At 41.1% G+C, this 23,539-nt stretch overlaps 1 protein-coding gene across 3 annotated transcripts in view; it reads right to left on the reverse strand.

The window, feature by feature from the left end:
- Positions 1-3,729: 3,729 nt before the first annotated feature.
- WARS2 (tryptophanyl tRNA synthetase 2, mitochondrial) overlaps positions 3,730-23,539 on the reverse strand; it is an 80,798-nt gene continuing 60,988 nt past the window's right edge. The window contains exons 3-8 of one of the 3 annotated variants that reach the window (XM_039496556.1): positions 15,679-15,759; positions 13,796-13,881; positions 10,516-10,634; positions 7,912-8,060; positions 5,914-6,105; positions 3,730-5,314 (exon numbers count right to left, since the gene is read on the reverse strand). In XM_039496556.1, the coding sequence (XP_039352490.1) occupies positions 6,046-6,105; positions 7,912-8,060; positions 10,516-10,634; positions 13,796-13,881; positions 15,679-15,759 (495 nt within the window). In that variant the 3' untranslated portion in view covers positions 3,730-5,314; positions 5,914-6,045. Of the gene's footprint in view, positions 5,315-5,913; positions 8,061-10,515; positions 10,635-13,795; positions 13,882-15,678; positions 15,760-23,539 lie in introns of all 3 variants that reach the window. The other 2 variants (XM_039496546.1, XM_039496537.1) reach the window with 2 other exon arrangements.

Consider the following 23,539-nt stretch of genomic DNA (forward strand, 5'->3'; position numbering starts at 1 on the left):
GCAGCCCCTGTATAACCACCCTCACCCCTCACCATGTTCCACATCCTCCTCACTCAGACGTGTAAGAACGTGTGGGGGGAGGCTCTGTGCACCCGCCCACTCCACCCCCGTGGACAGCCCAACCAGAAGCTGTCATTACTGTGAAATTTTTTTAGTGGGCTTTTCCATCCCTCCTATCCTCCTCCCAAACCACACCCGGGCTACCTTCTCAGTTCTCTCCCTCTTTTTATAATGAATTAATAAAGAATACATGATTTTTAAACTATAGTGACTTTATTTCCATAAGTAAGCTGTAATCGAAGGGGGAGGGTGGGTTGCTTACAGGGAATGAGTCAATCAAGGGGGGTGGGGGTTCATCAAGGGGAAACAAACACAGCAGTCACACCCTACCCTGGCCAGTGATGAAGCTCGTTTTCAAAGCTTCTCTGATGTGCACCGCTTCCTGGTGTGCTCTTCTAATCTCCCTGGTGTCTGGCTGCGCGTAATCAGCGGCCAGGTGATTTGCCTCAGCCTCCCACCCCGCCATAAAGGTCTCCCCCTTACTCTCACAGAGATTGTGGAGAACACAGCAAGCAGCAATAACAAAGGGGACATTGGTTTGGCTGAGGTCTGAGCGAGTCAGTAATGTGCGCCAGCGCGCCTTTAAACGGCCAAAGGCACATTCTACCACCATTCTGCACTTGCTCAGCCTGTAGTTGAACAGCTCCTGATCACTGTCCAGGCTGCCTGTGTATGGCTTCATAAGCCATGGCATCAAGGGGTAGGCTGGGTCCCCCAGGATAACGACAGGCATTTCAACATCCCCAACTGTTATTTTCTGTTCTGGGAAGTAATTCCCTTGCTGCAGCCATTTAAACAGAGTAGTGCTTCTGAAGACGCGAGCGTCATGAACCCTCCCTGGCCATCCCACGTGGATGTTGGTGAAACGTCCCTTGTGATCCACCAGTGCTTGCAGCACCATGGAAAAGTACCCCTTGCGGTTTACATACTGGGTGCCCTGGTGCTCCGGTGCCAAGATAGGGATATGGGTTCCATCTATCGCCCCCCCCCACAGTTAGGGAATCCCATTGCAGCAAAGCCATCCACTATGGCCTGCTCGTTTCCCAGAGTCACAACCTTTCGTAGCAGCAGCTTAATGATTGCTTTGGCTACTTGCATCACAGCAGCCCCCACAGTAGATTTTCCAACTCCAAATTGATTCCCGACTGACCGGTAGCTGTCTGGCATTGCAAGCTTCCAGAGGGCTATTGCCACTCGCTTCTCCACTGTGAGGGCTGCTCTCATCTTGGTATTATGGCATTTCAGGGCAGGGGAAAGCAAGTCACAAAGTTCCATGAAAGTGCCCTTCCGCATGCGAAAGTTTCGCAGCCTCTGCGAATCGTCCCACATCTGCAACACAATGTGGTCCCACCAGTCTGTGCTTGTTTCCCGGGCCCAAAATCGGCATTCAATGGCTAGAACCTGCCCCATTACCATCAGGATCTCCAAAGCACAGGGGCCTGCGGTTTGAGAGAATTGTGTGTCCATGTCCTCATCACTCTCATCGCCGCGCTGCCGTAGCCGCCCCCTCCTTGCCTGGCTTTGCAGGTCCTGGTTCAGCATAGACTGCACGAGAATGCGCGAGGTGTTTAAAATGTCCACGATTGCGGAATTGAGCTGAGCAGGGTCCATGCTTGCTGTGCTATGGCGTCTGCACAGTTCACCCAGGAAAAAAGGCGCAAAACGGTTGTCTGCTGCTTTCACGGAGGGAGGGGTGAGACTGTACCCAGAACCACCCGCGACAATGATTTTTGCCCCATCAGGCACTGGGATCTCAACCCAGAATTCCAAGGGGTGGGGGAGACTGCAGGAACTATGGGATAGCTTCGGGATAGCTACCCACAGTGCAATACTCCGGAAATCGACGCTAGCCTCGGACCATGGATGCACACCGCCGAATTACTGTGCGTTGTGTGGCTGCGTGCACTCGACTTTATAAAATCTGTTTTACAAAACCGGTTTATGTAATTTCAGAATAATCCCGTAGTGTAGACGTACCCTCAGAGTCCTACTGTGGCAGCCCGCTCATCAGCCACTAAAACTTTCCCCTAAATCACAAAGACATTGCCACTTCAGCTAACCCCTTCCCTCAAAAGCAGCTTGAGAATAGTTAGGTTTAGGAGCCAAAGCTCAGCTAGGTTAAAAAAAAAATAGAAAGGTGGTTCTTTGACCATCAAACTTGTGTGATACCAGCAAGATTTGTGACGAATGAGCACACTGACTGCTATTGTATCGTGTGTTACACCATAACTGACAGATTGTGATTTTTTTTAACTATAAAGCCTATTTAAAGGATATTATTTCACTGTGTGAATTAAATAAATCATTTACAAGCAAACAAACCAACCCACCCCAGAAAAACAAGCCCATCTTTTGTGAAACCACACTCCTTGCCCAAGAACAGAATCCGAATCCTGGACCTCTAAATCCCCATCACAGATTGGTGAGCTAGTTGAGATACTGGGGAAATTGCTAGCCTTATGTGGACCAAATATTACAGGGAGATTTGACGTGCACTTTTCAGTGGGTTACACAACTGTTTGATGACAGCAGAAGCATGCTGGAGATCAAGAATCCCAGGTTCTATCCTTAGTTGTGGGCAGGGAGTGTGGAGGAGTGGTTACATATAGGATAACCACAGCGTGTAGATTTGGTTCATGCAGTATGAAAGGAAGCATGGCTAACCTGATGAAATTTAGCTCTGCTGTATTAGAGAGCAGGGGTTCAATTTTCAGTCAGCTTGAAATGAGATCATAAAATTTTGTTGCAAACCTATATGTAAAATAGAGAATGGACTAATATTTGACTGCCTTCTAGGGTTGGGGTATAAAGCTTTGCTCAGTGATAGGGGCTAGGAAGTATGCTGAAGTATAAATAGCAGTCACTAGAACTGAAACCACAACTCATGGCTCCCAGCTCAGTAAATCTTCCTTTATACATTACGGCAGTTAGATGAAAAGTCTCTCTTACAACAAGCAGCCTGATAGCGCCACTGTGGAACATTCTACACAATCATAGAATATCAGGGTTGGAAGAGACCTCAGGAGGTCATCTAGTCCAACCCCCTGCTCAAAGCAGGACCAAACCCCAAGTACATCTGGTACAATCTGGTACAGTCGAGCAATCTCTGTAGTATTCTCCAGCTTCATTCACTCAAATGAAATCCCATTCACCATAGACTGGGCAAACATTCATAATAGGCTCCTCCTTTTTGTGTGTGTACTTTGATCAGCAGTGAAATAGTAAAGAATGTTGACAGTTAACCATTAGGTTTCAGAGTAAACAACCTATTGAGATGAATGGGACAGTTCACACTTCTTTCCTGGTTATTTTTCAAATCCCTGTGTGGACTCAAACAATAAAAACTGCATTGGTTATATCTGCTGCACATCTGGCCTGTGCTAGGGTGGAAATCATACTTAATGATTTCTCTTTTGAACTTGGCATGTGTGAAATATAAAATATCTCCCTCCAGCCCCCTAACCAAAAAAACCCCCAGATTTTTATCATACTTTTAGATTGTATGTTCAGTAGAAGTAAAGCTTTCCTGAGGAAAATAAAATGATCAGCATGTTCTATAAAAATGTGGTAAAAGTGTAAAATATGTTTAAGGGAAGAAAAATAAAATAAAGAAATAAAAAGGAAAAATCAGTGCCCTTAAATGCAAACAAAAGGAAAGAAAGAAGCAAATTTTCTGGAAACAGTGGTAAACCCTTAAATTTAATAAAGCTAAATTACATTAGAGAGAGATCTTCGTAAGAACCACTCTCCCTGCCCCAAGCACATTTTTTGGCTTCTCAGAAAAATCTCAATGACACCTCTTGGAGAATGTTAGAAACATTCTGTTCACAATCCATTCTTCCAACATACCAGGAGTTTTTCTCTTTTGTCCCCGTCCTCCTTATTTTACTGGTATGAAATATTTCTACTTTAAGAGCATACTTGCTCCTGTTTCTTTGCTTGAAAGGGTGGAATGTTGAACCCCAAGCCCATACGGAGCTAAAGCAAAATAATTCAAGAACATTCATAACACAATGCAGTGTGGCTGCAGTCTGTACATGCAGTACTGCAACACTAGTGCAGAATGTGTATGCTCTGGTATCTCAGAGCTCTGAAATCTCTCTTAAAAAACAAATAGCCTAAAGATTAAAACACAAAACCAAACCCTAGGAATATCAAGATTTGTCTAGTCTTTCTTGATTTTGTTGGAGGTCCCCCTTTGAAAGAGGAAGAAATGGATTGGGAGCCCCTAATCTTATTTGATGTGGTACAGTATGGAATTTTTAACCAATATATTTGACCAAAGTATTTGTTAGGCATTTGAATTAAACAGGTGTCAACAGAAATCAAGAGAGTGTTTTAAACAGGCTGAATAAAAATCCCTTCCCCTGCCAATTAATCAGTTTTATCTTCCTGGTATCTCTGACGTCATTTGTAACCATATGAGTTCTCCAGTCATCCATATTGTCCCCTAGGAAAAATACAGCAGATGACAGCTGAATTTCTAATGTAAAAAACAAGCAGTGAAAAACATTACAAAAATACCTGTGGGCCTTCTGCATACATCATTAAGTAACAAAAAGGATACAACATTTTTGGGTTTTTTTATAGGTCATTTTTAAGACTGGCCAGCTCATTTTGAACAATTCAGAGCCCATAAGTTATTTTGTACCAATGAGAAACATCTCCATATGTGACTGCATGGCTATATCTGTGATAACTGAAGAACTGTAATGAGCCTAATCACAGTGTTTAGTGATGGGCAGCTTAGTTAATCTAAGATGCTTCATTTAGTGGCAGGTCCAAGACCCTCCCATTGTTTTCCTGATTATTTTCCTCATAAAATTGGGTGGATCTGAACTGAATTGCTTCTGTATAGAAACAGAAATAGATTTAAACTGTGAGCTAACTGCTTCAGATCGTCCCAAACCAGAATTTTGTTGCACAGAATTCCCTCAGAAATACAGAAATTGCCATTCTGGATGAGACCAGTCGTCCATCTACGTTAGGTATCCTGTCTCTGGCAGTAGTCAGCAGCAAATGCTTCAAGATGAAGGTACAAAAATCCTCACAATGAACAGTTTCGGAATAACCAGTCCACAGTAGAAGTTTCTTCTTTAGCCTAATCAGTCAGTTTCTTATAGTCCATGTCTTACGCTTTGAAGCATATAGGTTTATATTCTTTATTCATTTATGTGCAAGTTTTTCTGAATCCTGCTAAATACTTGCACTTTAATATCTTGTGTGAATGAGTTCCACAGGTTAGCCATACATTCTGTAAAACAATTAAAAAAAATCAGTTTTGAAGTTTGTCGTCTTTTAAATTTCACGGGACACTTCTTGTTCTGATATTATAAAGACAATATAAGCATGCAATCCACCTTCTCTTTATAATGTTTATTATATATACACCTCTATCATGGCCCCCTCTTGTTGTTTTCTTTGTAAAGAAGACAGTCATAATCTTTTCAATCTCTTTGCCTCAAATTTTTATTCCTCACCTTTTGACCATCTTCTATTTCTGCTATAACGTTTTTAACCTGGGGTATCCAGAAATGAACAGTATGTCTTTATCTTGAGTATTATTAACTAAGAGTGGTGTTATATTTTCAGTAGTACTTTCTACCCTATTCTTCATGAAACCTAGCAATTGCTTTCTGGTCCGCTGCTGGCCACTGAGCTGAGATTTTACAAGGAGCTGTCCACAACACCCACATCTTTCCCTGTGTGTTAATTTAGAAACCAGCAGCCTGTATGAACAGATGCAATTAATCCTTCCAATGTACATTACCTTGCACTTGTTTTCTAACTGACACCATTGTGTCCATCCATATACCTCCTCTGGGTCTTGACTAGCTTTAGTAATTGTCTTACCTGAAAATTCTCATCTCATTCTTCTCTTTCTACAGATCCTTTATATATAAACCCAGGTCTTAGATTGGATGGTAGGGACGTCCAATTGTGAATTTCTTGCTTTACAATATACAGGAGCTAAAGGATTCTGAGTCAGTGAACACTCAGCACTTCACTCCAACCAGTAAACAAATTCATCAGCTTTTTATTGGTCTGTATTACACAGAAAAAAAGATCAGTTCATGTTGATTCAGGAGTATAAAGTTGCCCTAGTTTCTTGATATAACTTCCACCTTTCCCAACTCAGGAGAAAGAAACAGTGAAGACACATTTCAGACACTTGCATTTTCCTCTTTGCAGTACCTGCCATGACTGTGGTACTATAAACTTAGTTTAAGTTTTAATACAGTGGTTTCAAATGTGAGGCATCAATGCACTGACGCAGCAAAATTCTCCACAACAGTACAATAATTACTTTTGCATTGCTTTAAGCACTTCTCTACCCTCGCCATTCCATTCCCTTTAGAAGAGTTTATTCCTTTTTGCCAATTTCTCCCTTTCCTTCTGCTCCTCAGCAGCAGCTCACTCATTCCGGGATCTCTCACTGGGGCTTGGGAGGAATAAGATCTGTGGAGGCTGAGTGCAGCTCTCATTACTAGGCCTATTCATTTTAAGAAAAATACTTTGATCATAACCATGGCTTTGTAGTCAGCTAGTCACTTACACAAGCCGTTTTTGTTAATTTTACAGCCAGTTCTCTGGTTTCCCAGCCAAAAGTCATTTCCCTGCAGGACAGAGATTCGAAAATGAATCCTGTAGTTGGTGCTGGACTGACAGTGCTGGAACCTTTACTTCTCTATAGAATAGCTGCAAAATGGACAGCTGCTGAGCAAGTTTCCCAACACAGGCAGTCCCCTGCCAATGTATCTTAACCCTGACCTACTAAGATGACCTAGAAGTGAGAGGGGAGTTCAGGGTAGAGGGTACAGGTTCCATTCACTCCATGAATTCTTTACAGAGACTACCAAAAAGAAGCAGAGTTTCAATGGTCATGGTGGTTTCTGTAATATGGACATTTGTATATCAGGAAACGGACTAAGAGCCCAACTCATTTCATACAGACTAGCTGTCATTACCAAACTAGGCTGCATCTGAACTGGGGATTTAGAGGTGAAAGGCTCTTTCCCATTACCAATGTCCTGGGCATTCCAGGTCCCTAGTATGTATTTTTATTCTGGTTATCCAGAAGCACATTCTGCCATTACATTCAGCACAGTGTAACTGTCATCAGAGTTTATGAAACAGTTGTCTTTCGCTGTGGGGTTGTGTGTGTAATAGGGGAGGATTTTATGAAGCTTGTGACTTCCTCTCCTGCTGGAGTAATCAGGAATGCAACAGCTCTGACATCCCAACGACCATGGCTTCTATTTCAACTTTTTATGTTGCTCTGTGAAAACAGAAAGTTAATTTGGTCAGCTTCACTTTTCTGGTTCTGTGAGTTTCTTTGGAAATTGAGTGTCTGGGCCTTCTTTTGGAGCATCCAGAATGGCTTGACGCTGGTCCAATTGGATGGTGTCATAATCACTTGGAAAAATCATCTCTGATTGTTTTTGTCTGATTTTCCAGGACAAAGAAAACTCTCTCTCAGACTCTGAGATGGGAGATGATGAACAAGAGCTATCTCAGGAAATAAGAAAATTTTAAATTATTCAGTAGGTTCTATTGAAACCCGACTAATCTCCTTATTTCTTGATACACAGGGGAAGCTAGTTCTTTGGCTTTCTCTGCTCCAGCCTGTAAAACCTTCTCCAAGTGGGATTTGTCCTCCTGGAGCCTCTTAATTTCGTTCCCGATTGGCGCAAACTTCTGAATAACTGCCTCTGCCACTATCCCTTTGTAGTGAGCAGTGTCAAGACCAACACACTGGTGCACCACTTCCTTTATGCTGAGTCCTGTCACTGCAGCATGAATGGTCACCAGATTGGAGACACCAGGACGAGAGTCTGGGTCATAGGTCACCTCAGAGGTGAAGTCAGTCACAGCCTTGCGGAATTTCAGAACAATCTCCTCTGGACTGTCTGTGATGTTGAGTGTGCCCAACTTCTGAGGGTCTGACTTGGACATCTTGGCTGTTGGATCCCTGAGAGACTTCACCTTCTTTGTTGTACCTAAAAACACAGACAGATAATGGTTTTGTATTAATGCTTATTTGGCACTTTTCTTAGGAGAATACTACAACCTACAGCAGGTTGCCCTGGCTGCTTGCCCTGCTTTAACAATGACTTTCCCAAGCTTTACAAAATACACTCGTTCTTGATCTTCATTCTCTCCCACCAAAAGCACCCCAGCCATCCCCCTTTCCCCCCATAATCACCCAAAGAACCTGAACCTTGTTCCCCTTTCTCCCCAGTTAGCTACTGCTGCTGGGATGATTCCCTGCTATTGTATGCTATGGTCTATGCTGATTTCCCTACCAATCCACCTCCTCCTTTAGATACCTGGTATTGGCGAAGCGAGTTGTCAAGGTTCCTTCCCCACTCTGAACTCTCGGGTACGGATGTAGGGAAATGCATGAGAACCTCTAATTACCAGCTTAGATCTGGTTTTACTGCCACCACCCAAATCCTTTAAGAGTTATTTGGGAAACTTTCTGTCTACCTTCCCCCCAGACTATTTCCCTCCCAGTAGTCTTGAGAGACTTCTCCACCAAGTTCCTGGTGAGTGCAGATCCAACCCCCTTGGATCTTAAAACAAGGAAAATCAATCAGGTTCTTAAAAAGAAGGCTTTTAATTAAAGAAAGAAAGGTAAAAATCATCCTCTGTAAAATCAGGATGGAAAATAACTTTACAGGGTAATCAGATTCATAGAGCCCAGAGGAACCCCCTCTACCCTTAGGTTTAAAGCTACAGCAAACAGAGGTAAATCCTCTTAGCAAAAAGGAACATTTACAAGTTGAGAAAACAAAGATAAAACTAACATGCCTTGCCTGGCTGTTACTTACAAGTTTGAAATATGAGAGACTGGTTCAGAAAGATTTGGAGAGCATGGATTGATGTCTGGTCCCTCTTAGTCCCAAGAGCGAACAACCCCAAAACAAAGAGCACACAAACAAAAGCCTTCCCCCCACCAAGATTTGAAAATATCTTGTCCCCTTATTGGTCCTTTGGGTCAGGTGTCAGCCAGGTTACCTGAGCTTCTTAACTCTTTACAGGTAAAAGGATTTGGTGTCTCTGGCCAGGAGGGATTTTATAGTATTGTACACAGGAGGGCTGTTCCCTTCCCTTTATAGTTATGACACTAGTAACCCAGGGAGCACAAACTAGAAGTGTGTGAGGGATCCTGTAACAGTGGGGAGCTGGGTCAGATCAGACTCCAGAGGAGAGTCACAAAAAGACCAGTCTCCTCACCTTGAGACGCTGTCCCACACAAGAAGCCCCTGAAACTCTCCTAGAGCTCCTTAGAAATAGCTCCCTCCTAGGTGTTATCTACTCAAAAACTAAGGGGGAAAACGTTGCTTAAATTTTGGCAGGGTGATAGGTGCCTTAGAAATAACTGAGACACATGCACGTATGCGAGACAGGATACCAGTATTATAAAGCACTTGGCAACATTCATCTAGTTACACCACTCCATTAATTCACAGTCTCTTCCCATTATTATTATTATACACAAAAAGCAGTATGAGCTGCTGATCTAAGTACTAGAATCGCATAGCACTGAATCACGGTTGCAAAGACATCACAATATTTGTGCTCACAAGACACTGCAAGGTTTGTAACACCCAATATTCTCATGGGTGACCTCTCATTTTTAACTGGGGCTTTAAAGTGGAAAGAGGGCTACTAACGATACCCTGGCAGAGTAATCTTTTCTAAGGGGAGAACTCCCTGCTCCTGGGGGCTGCACATTCCTCTAGATTATGAACTAATGCAAAGATACCACACTTTTTCTGTACTCAGCTGCTCATGTTTCCTGCCACATGTGCCATTTGCTCTACAGAAAGATTCAGAAATTTTTCACGGCCTCATAATGCAAAAAATGGCTGAACACATTTCCTTCAAAATCTCCTAAGCTTTAGGCTGTGACCAAGAATGGAAAGTTTAGCTCCAATGAAGAGCCTTCTTGAAATTTACAAGCATATGTCAAAACACCTAATGAACTTTTGTGTGCTATGGTAATGAAGGTAATAAAATAGAAACTGCTTTGCAACTTCAATTACAGCATTTACTACAAGAAAACACTAGAGTGTTATGCTGGTTGGTGGTCTCTTATTCAATGCCTTAACAGGCATCACAAATTGCTCCTTAATTGGCACCATCGAACATGCTCTCTCCTCATGAGAGGCCCATGCCTGCAAGAGCAGGGGCTGTAACCAAGCAGGACTGAAAGGCAGTAGCAGGGCATTGTGGGGGGCCCCAGGACTGGAATAGCAGATACTGTACACATTCCTTTCTGGGGGGTTTCAAAGCCCCATATTCATTCTATTCTATTAATCTACTTTGCCATCAGTTTGCCCCCTTTCCACAGTTGCTCCCACATAGATTCACTTTACCTGTAAGTCAAATCTCAACCCTTAATAACACACTACAATCTAGTATTTAACCACACGTCTCCCTACTCACTTAAAATGGCTTTGGGCACAGGAAAGAAGTTTCCATATTTCTTGTTAAAGTGTTGTGCTATATCTCGAGCCAGTTCCAGGTGCAGGACTTGATCTTCTCCAACAGGAACATGTGTTGACCTTTTAATAAAAGACAGACACAGGAAACTCAGCAAAATTCTCTGGTTCTATTGAAACGTTACCTGAGACTGTCACAGCTCCTGCCATAGTTGAGGGCCAGACGGAGCCAAATGTTCAATCACAGCTAACTCGCTCTCTTCTGGGTGAACAAGATTCCAGACGGATCCTGTCTAATACGGTTCTGCTGTGTCTGATGGGATGAAATGCAGATTCAGCAGCAAAAGAACAGCCTTTTACCAAAGTCTGAACGTAAATGGGAAATATACAAGAAAGAGTAACAATACTGGCATGTACACTTGCATTCTGCAAGCATCTCCCACTTTCCATAAGATTTCTACTACCCACCGTCTTCTATTCATTCACTGATTTTAAGGACTGAAGGGACCCTTTGATCATCTAGTCTGATCTCTTGTATAACACAGGTCATACAAATGTATTCAGTTACTGCTGTGTTGAAGCCCAATAATTTGTGTCTAACTAAAGCATATCTTCCATAATGACACCCCGTCTTGATTTGAAGACTTTAAGAGATGGAGAATCCATCACTTTCCCTGGTGTTATTTTCTCACTGTTAATCTGCGATTTTTTAGATGAGATATAGACTTGAAATCATGTAGACAGATACTGCGCTAGATGGACCTTTGGTCTGACCCGGTATGGCTGTTCTTATGTCCACTTTTATTTATTAAAGCTTCCACTGCACTTTTTAAAGAGTTGGTGTATGTTAAACCAAGTCCTGGCCAAATTCTAATTTACATTCTGCGTTTCTAAATACCCAGACAATTTCAATTCAATATGGTATTCTTTACTTATGATCCTAAACTACAGGGGGTCAATCTCTTCACCCATCTACTCACCAAAGAGTAATCAGGACAAGCTACAAACTGTTACTGTAGCCCATAGAAAATCACAGTGTTTTACAACACAGAAAAAACAGTTACCTTAATCAATACACTTAAGCAGCACAAAAGGAACATTTCTATATGCCAAAATGGTTCCAGAATCACAAAGTTATCCCACTGACCTGAAAACATATTGTGTTTCTATAAATGCCTCTGCATGACTTTCTTTCTCTTTTTTTTCCTTATGTTAGTTTTCTTGCTGTCTTTGCTTCTGCTTCTCACATGCTATTTATTTATCTTCTATTAATTTACATTTTTTTCTTCTCCCTAATCCTCTTTTTCCTTCTAGGTCACTTCAGTTGGTTTTGTTTCTCCCTCGCTTCCTCCTCCTAATTCATTTATTTTGTTTGTGGTATTTTATTTGCTGACTCTTTTCTGCCATTTTTTTGTGTTCTTATTTCTGCAGTTAGTTTTGCTTTGTACCATTTCAGCGTCTGCTTTTCCAGCTCTTCCTTCTATGATTGCTGCTCCTTTCCTAATTATCCATTTTCTCTTGCCTCTTGTCCCATTTCCTATAATTTTTAATATAAAAGCTCTCTCCTGTTAAATATATATCTTTTAATACATGTTCTCTCTCACACACCTCCTTATTTTGTCATCTATTTCCAGTCAGCCAAGACTTAACATGCAAAAGTTGAGCTAAAATGAGCACTGATAATCAAAAGTACAGAATCTTATTACACAGAGATGGGAAAGATCTAGGTAGTTCAGTCCATCCCAGGGCCCAGTGCAGAATGGTTTCTGATAGTGAAGTTGCCAGTGTTTTGTTTATTAAAATTACTTTAATTGATGGGGCTTCTATTATTCCCCTTGGGGAACTATTCAACTATCAAACAGACTTCAGTTAAGAAGTTTTTTCTAATATTCAAATTACATTTTCTCTTTACTTTTACCTCAATATTCCTAATTATGATACATATAAACTAGCAATATCATCCCTAAGTCTTTTGAGATGACTGTTTTCCCTCCCACTGACTCTATGCTTTGGATTATTTTACCCGAGATGTATCGTTATTCCTGCCTACTCTATATTCCCAAACCCTCCATGCCCTTTTGTATCATTTCTCTGTCGTCACAGGAGTTGATGAACCCACACAACTCAACATAATCTGCAAACTTAATGCACTATTTACTCTCCCTTGGAGATTCATTAATTAAGATTTTACATTTTACCTGACTTAACTATGCTTTATTCACAGATGCAACCTTCCTCCACATTACCAGCTCTTGATCTCAGTCTCGTCAGTCTGTCTAGGAACTAAAAACTCAGCCGTGTACGGGGAGAGCGGGAGTGTAGAATGGAACCATCAAGAAGCTGGAGTGGAGTGGTATAGGAGTCAGGCTGCTAGCACTGGGTAGGTGGGCAGGGAGAAGAAAAGGGATTAGGTTTACAAGAGACATGCAGGAAGAACCAGGAAAAAAAGAATGAGTAACTGAAAGAAGGATATAGTCTACATTTCCTCAGTACAGTAAACTTCTCCTCAGGGATGTAAAAAAGAATTAAAATGTGAAAAAAAAAATGCTACTTCACAGTTTCCCAATTTGCAGAAGACTTCTTCAAATATTGTGCATTATGGCTACATGACATCCTGACAGTGCCAGGCATTACACCTCATGTCAAAGCTGGGACCTCTGCTAACCTTACATCAAAGATAATTGACTAGTATAGAACTATGCTTCTGTAATGGGTCTCATGAAGGCAACACACGAGGTTTAGCTTCCCCTTTGTGCAGAGAACTCCTCCCCCATCGACACAGCATAATCTACGCCAGAACTTGAAAAAAATGTAAGTGAATTTAATAGTGGTATAAAGTGCTCAATTGAAAGGTCTGGACAAGACATCTCTCTAGCTTCATAGCCGCTCCATCATGGGAAGTAACAACATGAATCAGCCCTGACCTTGAGGATCCACAACTAGTTTAGTCTCTGTGGCCCATTCAGTCAATCAATCCAACTCAACAGCTAAATGGGTCAATTGGTGTTAGTTTTATTGGCGATTTCAGGGACATGCACTAAATTGTTCTGAGGTGACCAACTCTTCTTAGACAATACCATCCAATGTCTTTCTAGTGGCCTGCTATTTAACCACTATCAACCTGAGCAAGATTTTAATCAGTGACTGAAAGACGAAAAGGTTTCATCCATTCCCAATCCTCTCAGCTATTCACGCCCCTTGGTATTTAACGTGTTGACCCAAAGAACTTTCATCTTACAGCAGTTGAACAGACGTTGCCTGTGGGCTCACATTCTGTCTCTTACTTGTACAGCAGAATATCTGCAGCTTGAAGAATAGGGTATGTGAACAGACCAACGGTTCCTTCATAATTCTGGCTGGCATTCTTTACCTGTTTGCAAAAGAAAGACATAGGGAAATCATCCATTTGGCTAATGATGTCAACGTCTGATTTTGATTTTTTTGGTTGTAAGTTTCAGTTAGTGAGTCCGCTTCCTTCACTGACACTGTCATTCTAGCAAAGAAGCATTCCTAACAGAATTTGTGCTTTTTTAATGCTCAGTGCTACTTACTGCTCATGGATCCGTTATTTTCTAGAGATATTTATAGATCTCATCTCATAATATTTGTTCTGTTATTTCACTAGGGAGATATATTAGATGTTTCTGTTGTTGTTTGTTGGAAGACTGTTTTTATACAAAGTCCTGGTACCCTCCAGATTAACCCACCTTTTTGTAAATAGTTATCAAAGGTTCAAAAGTTCAATACCTAATTCCTTTAACACCCTAGATGCATATCATCTGGACCAGCTGGTCTGTAGATGTTCAAGTATCTAGTTTCCTGCTTTTTGTTTTAACTGTAGCTACATTTAAAAAAATCGTTAAAATCTGTCCAGACTTCCTTATATTTTCCTATATCTTTTTCCTCTCCCCGTCATCCAGATCATACTCTCCTGTCTCCATCTCCAGGCTCTTAAATACAGGGGACCTGATGCCAAGCACCTGCAGCTCCTATTTGTGGGTTTTAAAAGTCCAACCACTTATACTTGGATGCCTAAATATGGCTTTACAAGTCTAACTTGAGAAACTCAGTTGGAAAAGCTTGGCTTAAATTTAAATTTTGCATTAACACTATTTGTTGCATTTAAATTTGAATGAGTTTATTTAATTAAGAAGAAAAAACAGGAAGGGGGAAAAAACCACCCACAAACATCTGGAGGTATTTAGCCTGCTCCAGTTGTGAACTCTGCGAACGAAACTGCTCTGGATTCTTTTTTCTTCTCATTGTTTGTCTCTCTCCTGACTCCTTGTAAAATAGTTGTTCAGGGCTCCTTGCCACACCCCAATACAAGTAGCACCATAGGGTTGGCCCAGTCTAGGCCCCAGCCTCTTAGCCCCACCCCACCCTTGCTGGCCTTCTTACTTTGTTTATGGGTGGGGAAAAGCAAAAGTTCAAACTCAACCTTCAGACCTGCCAGCACGTGACACCCCAGCACACTTCTGATTTCTCTTCTTGTTAAATAAAGAAAACACACAGAAATTAAATGCAAAAAAATAGCATTGATGCAATACTAAGAAATTAAGCACATGTGTCAAGAATGGCAAAAGGGAAGATTTTTCAGAACATCAACTCAGCCACAGTCATCTTTAGTAATGTTTATTTCTGTATCCCTTTTAAAATGTAAACCTTAACATATCCCATACCATACAACACACAGAATAGCTAACTGATGTTGCAGAAGACTTACTTATGGAATTTCCTTACTTGTGACTGCTTGATTTTTTAGCCTAAATGTTGCGTTGTAGTTATTGCATTTTATTATTTTACTAGGCTTGAAATAAGAGCTTTAAGCATTTTGATAAATGATTAAAAATACCAGTCTATAATTGAAAACCTTCTTTAACTGCCTCTGTATTCTCTGCTTATACAGGTATGCTACTTTGTAACCTCCCACAGCAGCAGCCTCACTGATTCACAATATACAGTTATGTCTCCTATAGTAATAGCATTGTACAGGGTTGTTTTCTTTCCTCTTCCTGAAGTGACTCCATCACCTTTTAGTAAGAATGACGGGCCCAGTGTTTATGGTCCACAGGCAACAGAAATTTTTACAAGAAAGACAATACTGTTGTTATTAAATTTCCTTAAATCTCCTTTTAGTTTAATATGCTGATCATATAAACCTTACCTTCCACTGCGGAAAGCTTTGTATACGTGGCATATTAGTTAAGCACCCAAGAATCCAACCGAGTTCTGCATGTTCAGGCACCTAAAAAAAAAGCCATAGGAAATCAGAATAGGTTGAATGTGTTTTCACCTGCACACATCATTTCAAGAGAAAGTACAGCCAGTAAAGGCTATCAACCAGAGATTAGTAAGATTAGTTTATTTTTGGCTACCATTTTTTCAGTGAGTTTAGTGCTGGTGAGAAGTAACAGAGAGCCCTGGTGACTGAAGAACCTATATTGATCCATAGTACAAGTACAACTCCTGCAGCAGCAGTACAAGCTTCCCCACCCTACCTGGCCAGCCTGCCCTAACTGACCAAGAAAGAAAACTGTGGAGGTGAGACGGGTGTTTAATTTTCATGTTCATTCAGATCTTGGCCTTTATGCTGAGAATTCCAAGTACCTTGAGGCAGTAGGCTAGGGGTTACAGCACAGGACTGTTAGTCAGATCCCCTTGCTTCTAGGCCTCGCTCCAACATTAATTTGCTGTGGGAGTCAAATGTATCTCCGTGCTTCAGTTGTCCTGTCTGTAAAATGGGGACACCTAGACCTCTTAAGTATTCTGGATTTTGTGGAATGTTCTACATTTTGGGTTAATCTACCTGCTTGTTCTGCAGCACCAAAGGCAGGAGATGTTTTGCAAATGAAAGAGGAAGACTGACTCAAAATATCCACTGACTTAGGGAAGGACGCATGGGGCAGAGAGCCAGGATGCCATATCTAATGTGGGACTACAACCACCAAAATCCCTTCAGGAAATGAAATGATGAACTCATTTTAGCATCTGTAAGACTAGATTAGATGATTTTTAAATATATTTTAGATTTTTTTCTTTCCTAATGGTGTCACTCACTACAGGGCAGAGTTAAGGTTGTTTGGTGCCCTCACATTTCTACACCTTAACGTGTTAGGATTCCTGTTAAAGTTTAACCTTAATTCTGAATTTCCTGGGTTTATAATGCATGTTTTGGAAATAATTACAACATTGCTCTATTAAAAACCCCCACCGTGAATCACTGATGTGTATTCTCAATCTTAACTCCATTTTAACAGTTTTTGTCTGGAGGTAATTTATGAGGTATAATGTGAGGTGCAACAAAGCACAGGTGTTCCACTTCTGGTCATTTGCCACACATTTCAGTTGCCTCTGTCACATGCTGGTAGGTCTGAAGGTTGAGAGATATGATAATACCTAGGACAGAGGGGTTGAGAAACTTAATGCTTGTGTTTCGATCTAAGAGCGCAGGTAAAAAGCATTAAAAAGTGCTTATTAACAACAAGTGGGACAATTACTAATATCATCTGCAGAAATCTTTTTGGTGTTGTATGTAGACTGGGAAAAGGACCGACCGATTCCATCACTGACTAAATTTAATATCCATCAAATAGCCCTAAGATTGTAATTACTTTTGGTCACTAATGTTATGGTCCACAGCTGAACTGATGACCTGAGGTGAATAGCGCAGGAACTGATTACAATGACATGAAGCCTCCCAGACCTTCTCTTTTTCGATTCCTTCACGTTCATTTGCCTGCCTGGCTTTAGTACACAAGGCAAAGTGTGACAAGATGGCACCAAATATGTCCTCTATGCAATATGCAATGTAAACTGAGCTGGATGGAACTGACTTAACCCATGCCTATTTCATTTAGGAGGAATCACCATCTGGTACAAAACAATTTATCGTTTCTTTCTTCTAGTCGCAAACAAAGAGGGGATGTTTTTCTGCTGCATTGGTGTTGACAAGGACTCTCTTCCAAAGCAATGCATTTCATGATATGCCTCTGTCATGCCTCCCTCCCACAACCAAGGCTGCATGTGCCTACTGTGCCAGTGGCTTTGATATCCTATGTGTTACTGGAACACTGAGCGATCAGCCATTCTGCAGCCCTGGCTCTAACCAGTGAGTTACATTCACTTCTAGCTCCCAAAGCCAGATTCACATGAAGCATGGCCCATTATTAATACAAAGTGGTAAGAACACATGCTAGTGTAAAGAAGAAAGGCTGGGACGGGGCGGGGGGGGAGGGGGAGGGTGGAAGCGCAAAGAAGCATGGAAGAAACAAAGAAAAACAATCACACAGGGTAAAATAAATAAAAGGCTTGTTAACTCATTGTCCCAATACTGCTTAGTATGCTCAGCAGTGATGGATTACAAAGAGCCAGAGCTACAATCAGTGAAGTCAAGTATCCTTGGAGGAACTTGATTTGTATAAATAGAATTAAATTCATTTAAATTTTTGCAGGAAGTCCTTCTCTCTGCTATTAAACAAGGGACCATGGAGTTAATTCATATAATAGAAAGAAACAGTCAAAAGTAAAAAAGACGTGCCCTATCTCTCTATCACTGTCAATTAATTTTCAGTAGCTTTGTATCAAATTTCATAACATTAATCATGCTAATATTAATGAAGAGCAAGACCTTCGACACACAAACAGCTCATTCCACAAAGGGCAATAGCTTCAAAGAACTCTTTGATGAAGGTCCTGTTCTTTCTGAAAGTAACTGCAACGCTGAGGATCCTATCTAAAAACCTGGGAAACTAATACACAAAAACACAGTGCTGTGTTTCAGTTAAGGCTGTTCTATACATAAAATACTTCACATAAAATCTAGGGCTGTCAAGCGATTAAAAAAATCAATCACGATTAATCGCGCTGTTAATAATAGAATACCATTTATTTAAATATTTTTGGATGTTATCTACATTTTCAAATATATTCATTTCAATTACAACACAGATTGTACAGTGCACTGTAAAAAACAAAAGAAATAGTATTTTTCAATTCACTTAATAAAAGTACTGTAGTGCAGTCTCTATCATAAAAGTTGAACTTACAAATGTAGAATTATATACAAAAAAGTAATTGCATTCAAAATAAAACAATGTAAAACTTTAGAGCCTACAAGTCCGCTCAGTCCTACTACTTGTTCACCCAATTGCTCAGGCAAACAAGTTTATTTATATTTGCAGGAGATAATGCTGCCCACTTCTTGTTTACAATGTCACCTGAAAGTGAGAACAAGAGTTCACATGGCACTGTTGTAGCTGGCGTCGCAAGATATTTACTTGCCAGATGCACTAAAGGTTCATATGTCCCTTCATGCTTCAACCACTATTCCAGAGGACATGCGTCCATGCTGAAATGGGTTCTGCTCGATAACGATCCAAAGCAGTGCGGATCAACACATGTTCATTTTAATAATCTGAGTCAGATGCCACCATCAGAAGGTTGATTTTCTTTTTTGGTGGTTTGGGATCTGTAGTTTCCGCACTGGAGTGTTACTCTTTTAAGACTTCTGAAAGTATGCTCAACACCTCATCCCTCTCAGATTTTGGGCGGCACTTCAGATTCTTAAACCTTGGGTCAAGTGCTGTAGCTATCTTTAGAAATCTCATATTGGTACCTTCTTTGCATTTTGTGAAAGTGTTCTTAAAACAAACAACACATGCTGGGTCATCATCCGAGACTGCTAGAACATGAAATATATGGCAGAATGCAGGTACAACAGAGCAGGAGACATACAAATTCCCCAAGGAGTTCAGTCACAAATTTTATTATTATTTTTTTTAAACGAGCGTCATCAGCATGAAAGCATGTCCTCTGGAATGGTGGCCGAAGCATGAAGGACTATACGAATGTTTAGCATATCTGGCACGCAAATACCTTGCAATGCTGGCTACAAAAGTGCCATGCGGACAACTGTTCTCACTTTCAGATGACACTGTAAACAAGAAGCAGGTAGCCGCTATCTCCCATATATGTAAACAAACCTGTTTGTCTTAGCGACTGGCTGAACAAGAAGTAGGACTGAGTGGACCTGTAGACTCTAAAGTTTTACATTGTTTTGTTTTTTAATGCAGTTATGTAACAAAAAATAACCTGTATCTGTAAACTGCACTTTCACGATAAAGAGATTGCACTACAGTACTTGTATGAGGTGAACTGAAAAATACAATTTCTTTTATCATTTTTACAGTGCAAATATTTGTAATAAAATAACAAAGTGAGCATTTTCTACTTTGTATTATGTCTTGTAATTGAAATCAACATACTTGAAAATGTAGAAAAACATCCAAAATATTTAATAAATTCCAATTGGTATTTTATTGTTTAACAGTGCGATTAAAACTATGTTTAATCACAATTTTTAAAATTGTGATTAATTTTTTCAGTTAATCGCGTGAGTTAACTGCAATTAATCAACAACACTAATAAAATCTAAAAATAAAATGACATGAAAAGTTAAGTCTATCGTAACATACATAAGAACGGCCATACTGGGTCAGACCAAAGGTCCATCCAGCCCAGTATCCTGTCTACCGACAGTGGCCAATGCCAGGTGCCCCAGAGGGAGTGAACCTAACAGGTAATGATCAAGTGATCTCTCTCTTGCCATCCATCTCCACCCTTTGACAAACAGAAGCTAGGGACACCATCCCTTACCCATCCTGGGTAATAGCTATGAATGGACTTAACCTCCATGAATTTATCCAGTTGTCTTTTAAACACTGTTATAGTCCAAGCCTTCACAACCTCCTCAGGTAAGGAGTTCCACAAGTTGACTGTGCGTTGTGTGAAGAAGAACTTCCTTTTATTTGTTTTAAACCTGCTGACTATTAATTTCATTTGGTAGCCCCTAGTTCTTGTATTATGGGAACAAGTAAATAACTTTTCCTTATTTACTTTCTCCACATCACTCATGATTTTATATACCTCTATCATATCCCCCCTTAGTCTCCTCTTTTCCAAGCTGAAAAGTTCTAGCCTCTTTAATCTCTCCTCATATGGGACCCGTTCCAAACCCCTAATCATTTTAGTTGCCCTTCTCTGAGCCTTTTCTAATGCCAGTATATCTTTTTTGAGATGAGGAGACCACATCTGTATGCAGCATTCAAGATGTGGCGTACCATCAATTTATATGAGAGCAATAAGATACTCTCCCCGTCTTATTCTCTATACCCTTTTTAATAATTCCTAACATCCTCCCTACCCTTTGTTCCCTGTCTTTTAACCAGTTCTCAATCCATGAAAGGACCTTCCCTTTTATTCCATGACAACTTTATTTACGTAAGAGCCTTTGATGAGGGACCTTGTCAAAGGCTTTCTGGAAATCTAACTACACTATGTTCACTGGATCCCCCTTGTCCACATATTTGTTGACCTCTTCAAACCACTTTAATAGATTAGTAAGACACGATTTCCCTTTACAGAAACCATGTTGACTTTTGCCCAACAATTTATGTTCTTCTATGTGTCTTGACAAATTTATTCTTTATTATTATTTCAACTAATTTCCCTGTACTGACGTTAGACTGTAACTGCTGGGATCACCTCTAGAGCCCTTTTTAAATATTGGCATTACATTAGCTATCTTCCAGTCACTGGGTACAGAAGCTAATTTAAAGGACAGAGAACAAACCATAGTTAATCATACAGCTTAAGAGAATGTACCACAACCTTAACTCTGCCCCAGCTCGAATGTCAGATTTCCAGCACTGCCTTCTCCAAACACTTGAGTGTATGCAACTTTACAGAACTGCAGAAAAGGGATGGTGTAGGGAGTATGGCCTGTTTGTGGTGGAGATAAGATGGTGGAATTCAGGGAGGAGATAATGGAAGGTTGGCATCCCATTCTCCGTCACATCATCACCTGACCTGAGCTACTGACAAGGCCCTGTCTATAACTGTAACAGTTAGACAATTTTAATTACAACCTAATTATTCAAGTGTAAGCTATTCATGAGTTAGTTTAACTCTTTCTAAATTTTAAGGAGACCTGGGTTCACATCCCAGCTCTGCCACTTTTATTCTTCCGTAACCTCAGGCAAGTCACTTCCCTCCCTGTGCCTCAGTTTTGCCATCTGCAAAATGGGGATAGTAATATTGACCTCCTTTGTAAAGTGCTTTGAGAGCTATGGATGAAGCACACTATATAAGAGCTAGGTACTATTATTATTTAAACTTTTTAGAACTCCTAAACGATTTGAAGTATTTCCCCACAATTCTAATTTTACTCTACACATATGAGTGATTATCTGTTTTGCTTTTTTAAAAAAAACAGGCCCAGGGTTGTTTTTTTATTTTTCAATAGCAGGCAGCTTGATATGCCCCTTCAACAGAGGAATGGGTCTCTTTTTTAACTATGGCTCCATTATTTTGGTAGGCTCTGAGAGCAGAGGTCTAGAATCCAGGCCTGCAGGAGCCCTGGATCTCTGAAATTGCTTCATCACCACCAAGTGAGACAGCAAAGCACCATCTCCCTAAACTTGAAGGACTGGCCCCACAGAATATTTTATCGGAGCACCCAAGGCCTGCGGCAGCCTGAATGACTCACACCTGCTACTTAAGCCAGGAAGTGATGCGGGTGGGCATCCAAGCAATTGGGTAGACTTTCTGCTGCTGCTACATTGGACCCTGCTCTCACTTATCTCCTGCAGTCGTGATCCCACCAAGTTCCTGATTCATGCTCTGCTCCTGACTTGATCCTCTCGCTCCTAACTCCTGCCTTGCTCTTGCTCCATGCTTGATCCTTGCCTCTCTCTGGTCCCTGTCCTTTCACTTTGCTCCAGACCATTGGCTGTCAGTTCTGCTCTACCTTGAAGTTCTGACTTCTGACTCAAACTCTGGCTCAATCCTTTGCTCTGGCATTTGGTATCTAACCCCAGCTCCAATCCTCAGCTTTGACTCCTGGTGCTGACTTTGGCTCAGCCCCCTGGCTCTGATACTTAGCAGTTGACCCCAACTCTCCCTGCACTTCTGTTCCCTGACCTGGATACCTGCTCTGCCCACTAGACATGATTCCTGCTCTGACTGCTAGGCCAGACTGCCCACATCCTGGTTCCTGACATTTTACATACATGAAACCAACTGGAAAAGCATATGTCTCATCTGCACCTAGGAGTCAGTCCACACAGAGGATAGCAGCCTAATACTGCTACCAGTTACTCCATCAGTTCAAAGTGATACACATCTTTGCTGGTGATAGAGAGGTTCCTTACCAGTAAAACTGGCATTCTTCAAGTGTATTGCACCTGCATATTTGCTATGGAATCTATCTAGAGAGTAGTGTGTATTGGGGTCAACTGCCTCTCTCTACCCTTCCCTTGTGGAGGATTCAGAAGTTATTAAAGGGGCAACCAAAGACCCTAACCACAGAATATCAGGGTTGGAAGGGGCCTCAGCAGGTCATGTAGTCCACCGCCTGCTCAAAGCAGGACCAGTCCCCAGACAGATTTTTACCCCAGTTCCCTAAATGGCCCCCTCAAGGACTGAACTCACAACCCTGGGTTTAGCAGGCCAATGCTCAAACCATTGAGCTATCTCTTCCCCCCTTTCAGCTCCTTCCCTAATTTTGGAATTATTTACCTTAGATTCTGAAGAAGTGGTGGTGGTGGTGGGGGAGTGAATATAGAGAGGCAGTGCATTCAAAGACCAACAGTTAGCTGTAAGTAGCCTCTTTCCTTACAGTGGCTTCCACATATTCCCACCCGTTGGAGTTTAATGAGCATTACCCTTCCGCCCATGACCCTGGAACACAGGCTGAGGAGTTCTAAGTGAACAGGGACTCAGAATTGCCAAAGTGAGCATCAGTTCTGGATGGCAGGTCAAGATATATCAGAAGGGACCACAGCTCTGTTCTCCCAGATCAGAATGCAAGAGACAACATTTTATTTAGTTGATTTTTTTGGTGCTTTAAGTACATATAGAGCTTCAAGTACAGTAACTCCTCACTTAACGTTGTAGTTATGTTCCTGAAAAATGTGACTTTAAGTGAAACGATGTTAAGCAAATCCAATTTCCCCATAAGAATGAAT

This window comes from Mauremys reevesii, linkage group 1 (genome assembly GCF_016161935.1).
Source record: "Mauremys reevesii isolate NIE-2019 linkage group 1, ASM1616193v1, whole genome shotgun sequence".
Classification (NCBI taxonomy): Eukaryota; Metazoa; Chordata; order Testudines; family Geoemydidae; genus Mauremys; species Mauremys reevesii.